At 29.8% G+C, this 4,924-nt stretch overlaps 1 protein-coding gene across 1 annotated transcript; it reads right to left on the bottom strand.

Moving 5' to 3' along the window:
* Window positions 1–610: 610 nt before the first annotated feature.
* Window positions 611–4,371, bottom strand: LOC120083437 (lectin-like). The gene is made up of 3 exons (XM_039039198.1): window positions 4,047–4,371; window positions 2,694–2,812; window positions 611–1,221 (listed from the first exon to the last, which is right to left on the bottom strand). Exons 1-3 carry the CDS (start codon window positions 4,332–4,334, stop codon window positions 846–848), a joined length of 783 nt encoding a protein of 260 aa, XP_038895126.1. The 5' UTR covers window positions 4,335–4,371; the 3' UTR covers window positions 611–845.
* Between the last annotated feature and the right edge of the window lie 553 nt (window positions 4,372–4,924).

The raw sequence follows: 4,924 nt of genomic DNA on the forward strand, positions 1-4,924 counted from the left end.
TTTATACATGATGATTTTGAAGAAGGATATTTTTTTTTTTTTTTTTGAAGAAGAAGAGTTCTTCAAAGGTAAGGGTTCCATAATTCTCTTTTCTCTTTTTTATTTAGCATGTTGTAATTTACTTTGTTGCATTAAAACTTTGTAAAAATTATGAGTTTTGTAAAATTGAGATTTGGGTCTGATCCCCATTTTTGTTCATGGACCTTCACCATGTCCTACCGTATCCTCCTCATAGAATTTTGTTTGTTTTTTTTATTTGTTTTAGTACTTCTTTATTTGGTTTTAGTGCTATATATTTAGTTCTACATGTTGTCCATGGTGGAGGTAATGATGAAAAATTAGGCTAGAGTTTTAAATGGATAGAGAATTATGGAGAAACAGGTTATATTGAGTGGTTTAGCACTTAGACTCAATTGGAGCTTTCTTTGTTACTCTCTTACAAGGGATGGAGAACCTCTCTATTTATAGGCGTCAATAGATTTCTCCAGAGAATCTTAGTTGTTGACCTAATTGAACATTACAAATTACATCTAACACTTGATTGGATACCCAAAAAATAATTTACTTTCATGTTTTCTAATAATTAATTAAAGTGTTGCTGGTCCTCAAATTTAGAATTTTAGTAAATTTGAATATTTTTGGTCTTAGACTCTTAGTATGCATGAGTAACAAGCACAATCAATTATTTAAAAAGAAGTTGGGTTCGTTACAAGAAAGCTATACTTATCTTTTCAAACGCTATGACTTTATCCATTTGCATTTTATCATTTCCAAAACTTTATGTGCCACACTCATTCCTTTAGCTAAATTACAGGTCCTTTGAATTTGGGAGTAGCGAGTATTTTTCAAATGGACCCCTTTGATCGAATCACAACACCTTTTAGGAGCATCCCTTTCTTCCACATCCCTCCTTCATATTCATACATGCTGAACTCGATCTCACCACCTCTCTCGTGATCATGGACGACAAAATCGCAGATCGGAATCTCAACCCACTGCCCTCGAGGCCTTTGTTCTAAATTCTCTTTACGCTCTTGCTTGCTCCCATCTGGCTTCTTAAGCCTAATGTTGACTGGAATATCCCATCCGTAGGCTGGCTCTTTGATCATTACCTCAAACGCGGCTTCATACAAAATTCCGGGTGAGAGCTCACATGTCTTCATCTTTCCATGGATTTCAAGCCAACATACGTTCAAAAGCTCGATGACTTCGATAGTATTACTGCGAGTTTTAGATATATCATGGTGATAGAGATCAAGAAATGATGATTTATTTTTTTTGTTGGAAATATTTGGCTCCTTTTTGTATCTATACATTTTCTATGATTTTTCAAACTAAAATGCACATGGAATTTTGTTTTCTTTTTTTTTAAAAAAAAAAAAAAAATTAATGTAGACAAGAGTACTGTATACCATTGTTCATTTCCAATATTCTACTTCGTTTTATTTTAATTATCTTGTAGAAGTTGCCATTAATTAACATTTGGATCATCCGAAAAAATGTAGCTTTGTCAGGGATTGTTTTTAAATAAATTAGCCAATTTATTTACAAATATAGCTAAATCTCACAATCTGCCAGTGATAGACCACGATAGACTGCGATAGAAGCCGATCACTGTCTATTACTCAGTGATAGAAGTCTATCGCAGTGTATCGTAGTCTATCACAATCTATTACTGGTACACAGTGACATTTTGCTATACTTGAAAATATTTTAAACAGTTTTGCCATTTTAAAAAATTACCCTTTTGAAATTGTTTTTTTCTAATTTTTAATGATTCTTATGTCCTCACAATTTCATGATTTTCTAGGGGAAAAAATCTTTAATTATTTAAAAGATAGACAAACATTTTTTTTTTTAAAAAAAAACATGTTAAATCGGAAGTCAACCCAAAAACTTAAGCTTTTAGGTCCATTAATGATGCAACATGGTACTAGAACGGAAAATTCTATGTTCAAATTCTGCTTGTAATGTCATTTCATCCTCAATTTTCTATAAATATTGATTTTTCCCAATAAATATTCAAGTCTACACGTGAGGAAGTATGTTAAAAGTGTTGATATAATTTAATTTATCGTAACCTATCGACTTAAGCTTTTGAGTTTGTCAATAATTTACCAAAAACAAGTATCCCAACATTCATTTTACTATTACAGAAAAATCTATAACATAGGGGAACAAAACTTTTTTGAAAACCATAATTCCTGTCTTAATTTTTATTTTTTTTTAGGAAATAATCTAAAAGATCAATTTCATAATCTCACAATGTCCAATACTGCAATTTCTATCATTTACAAAAAGAGGGATGCAGATCAAAATGTCATTTTAGAATCCATATTAACTTTATCGGGTGACAACTTTGACATTTGGATGGATTGCATAAAAATAAATACAGTTCAGAATGTACGTAAGTTTTTTATTTTTTTATTTTTTTATGAATGGAAAAGATATCCCTACCATTTATGACTTTAATGATAAATTTTTTTAATTTAAAGTGAAAATTGGGTCATGTTAAGTATCAATAAAAATATTAAGCTTAGAATACCGGATTAACTTAGTATAAGAGCAGGAAGTCAGGAGTTCAAAGGTCACTCAATTTAATTTTTCTTCAATTAAGATTATTTTTCATTTATCAAAAGATGGAAATGAATTTGTAAGGAACAAAAACATGTTAGTTTTGTTGGATATTATACCTGGATTCTTCCATGGATTTCCATCTCCAATACTTATTCTCTTCAGCCCAAGTTATTGAGAGAGCTCTTGGAAATAACATGAAACAGTTACTCTTCAACTTCTTATCTAACCAATATTTCTGCATTCAAAGTAATGAAATTAGTGAGCTTTTGCATTGAATGAAATATATCTCTGCCTTTGGGGAAGCAGATCCAAATATATTTTTCAGCAGCCAACCTGATGAAATATCTTTCATCCAAACAAATTATATTATATAAAAAGAAATTATTTCAAATCGTAAAATTGTTGAAAATATTTACAAAATATAGAAAAATTTTAGAACTATCAATGATTGATGTTGATAAACACTGATAGATTTCTATCAGTTTATGTCAATATCACTAATAGACACTGATAAAGTCTATCCACGTCTATCATTGATAATTCTAAAATTTTGTTATATTTTGTTAATATTTTAGTTTATTTTTTTATATTTAAAAAAAAAGACCCTTATATAAATATAGTAAAATAAATTAGGAAAATTTTCATTATACTTTTCAAGTTTTGAAAAATAGGTGCATTTATCTTCAAATTTATTAATTTTTTTCTCTTAGTCTGGATAAGTTTATATGATTTTTTAAAAAAATTTTAAATAATGTCATGACATTTTAAATTAGAAAATAACTTTAAAAAATTATCTTCTCTCTCTTCTCATTTTTTCTTCCGACATCATCTTCCTCTCCCCTATGGCAATAGTTCTAGCAAGGAATCAATTTCGGCCAAATAATTTAGAAAGTCTCCATTTATAACTGACTTGGATTTACGTGAGAAAAAAGTAATTTTCAAAAATCTCCTTTTTATTTACATGCTTTTGACAAAAATTTATTAAAATATACTTGCAAAACTATTTTGAGTCGTTGTCAAATATTAAATTAAACACTCGAAAATATATTCCAAACACACTCTTAATCCATCTTTGTGGGTTTAGGTTAGATTCAATTTGGTCTTTTATAATTCTCAAAAACTTTAGAGTTTATATATTTGAGTTAACTTTCACAAGTCGACGTGAAATACCAACATATAATTTCCTCTATTTGTTACGCAGTTGTAAACCATACTATAATAAATCAAAACAAAACAAAAAGACGGTAGATGCATCCAAATATTTTTCTCAACTAGCAAAAAGACGTTAACATCTAATTTTATTATAATACTCTTGAAAGTATATCAATATGTAAAAGATTTAGGTGCTGTCTGAGCTACATCTATTTTTAAAATGATTTTTAATTTGTTTTAGTGTGTAATGAAACGGGAGCATTGAATTAGGTATAGTCTAATTATTGAGGAATAAATAAGTAGATTGTTACACTTGCCTTAGTTCGTTTGTTCAAGAAGATCCCAGCATAGAGTTGTTCATGAAGCTTATCCAAGGAGGACCTATCCACTGGCAAGTCTGCATCTTTCAAAATATCTTCAAAGCCATGGCCAAGCTTTACTTCTCCTAATTTACCTTTCACCATCTTCTCTTTTTCTTCCTTGAAATGATTATTACTCGAGTTGCCGCTGTCGTGCTCGTTGCTTCTTAAGGCGGCGCTAACCGTGGCTGGCTGCTGCGGTGGCTGTGCAGCCTGGGGCTGCTCTTCCGACCACCCAGATCCCATTTTTCAATTTCACAAACTATTCAAAAGGTTAATGTTTCAGCGTTGGTTTTTATAGGGCTTCATTAGTTTACTTTTTATTATTTTATTTCATTTAAAAATTATTTGCTCATGGATGATTGTTTCAAGTGAATCTGTTCCCTTTGTTTTGTTTAAAGGATTTTTTTTAAAAAAAGTAAGAATAAATCTGCAAAAATGTAAAGGCCAAGAATCTTGAATTTGAACCGCTCATACATTATCAAAAGATTATTGAATTGAAGTCCCATATTCTCTTTGGTGTATAATATTGAAAAAGAAATGAAACAAATTTTATTTTCTTTTAAAATATATATTTGATATATTTTTACTTTTAGTTATTTCAATCTGATTCATGATTTCGTTTTCCAATGTTTGAAATTAAATCAGATTTGATAAAGAAAAAAAAAAAAAAGTGAGCTGAACTTTGTTCCATTATTCTTTAAAAGGCAATGTGGGTTTGGGCAAAGCATCTCCAAATGCTTTAGTGCAATGTGATGAGATATGGTGCCCTGCAGAAATGATGCTCTTTAAAATGCATTTCAACATTTTAGACACCCAATTTTTAAGTAGACCAT

The sequence above is a fragment of the Benincasa hispida genome, chromosome 8, assembly GCF_009727055.1.
Source record: "Benincasa hispida cultivar B227 chromosome 8, ASM972705v1, whole genome shotgun sequence".
NCBI lineage: Eukaryota > Viridiplantae > Streptophyta > Magnoliopsida > Cucurbitales > Cucurbitaceae > Benincasa > Benincasa hispida.

Excerpts from the sequence above, each read along its gene's own strand:
- LOC120083437 (XM_039039198.1), bottom strand. The coding sequence starts at position 4,334 with ATGGGATCTGGGTGGTCGGAAGAGCAGCCCCAGGCTGCACAGCCACCG. Across the intron at positions 2,813-4,046 it reads TCTTGAACAAACGAACTAAG|AAATATTGGTTAGATAAGAA; the intron begins GCAAGTGTAACA and ends CTTTGAATGCAG. Across the intron at positions 1,222-2,693 it reads AAATCCATGGAAGAATCCAG|TAATACTATCGAAGTCATCG; the intron begins GTATAATATCCA and ends TAAAACTCGCAG.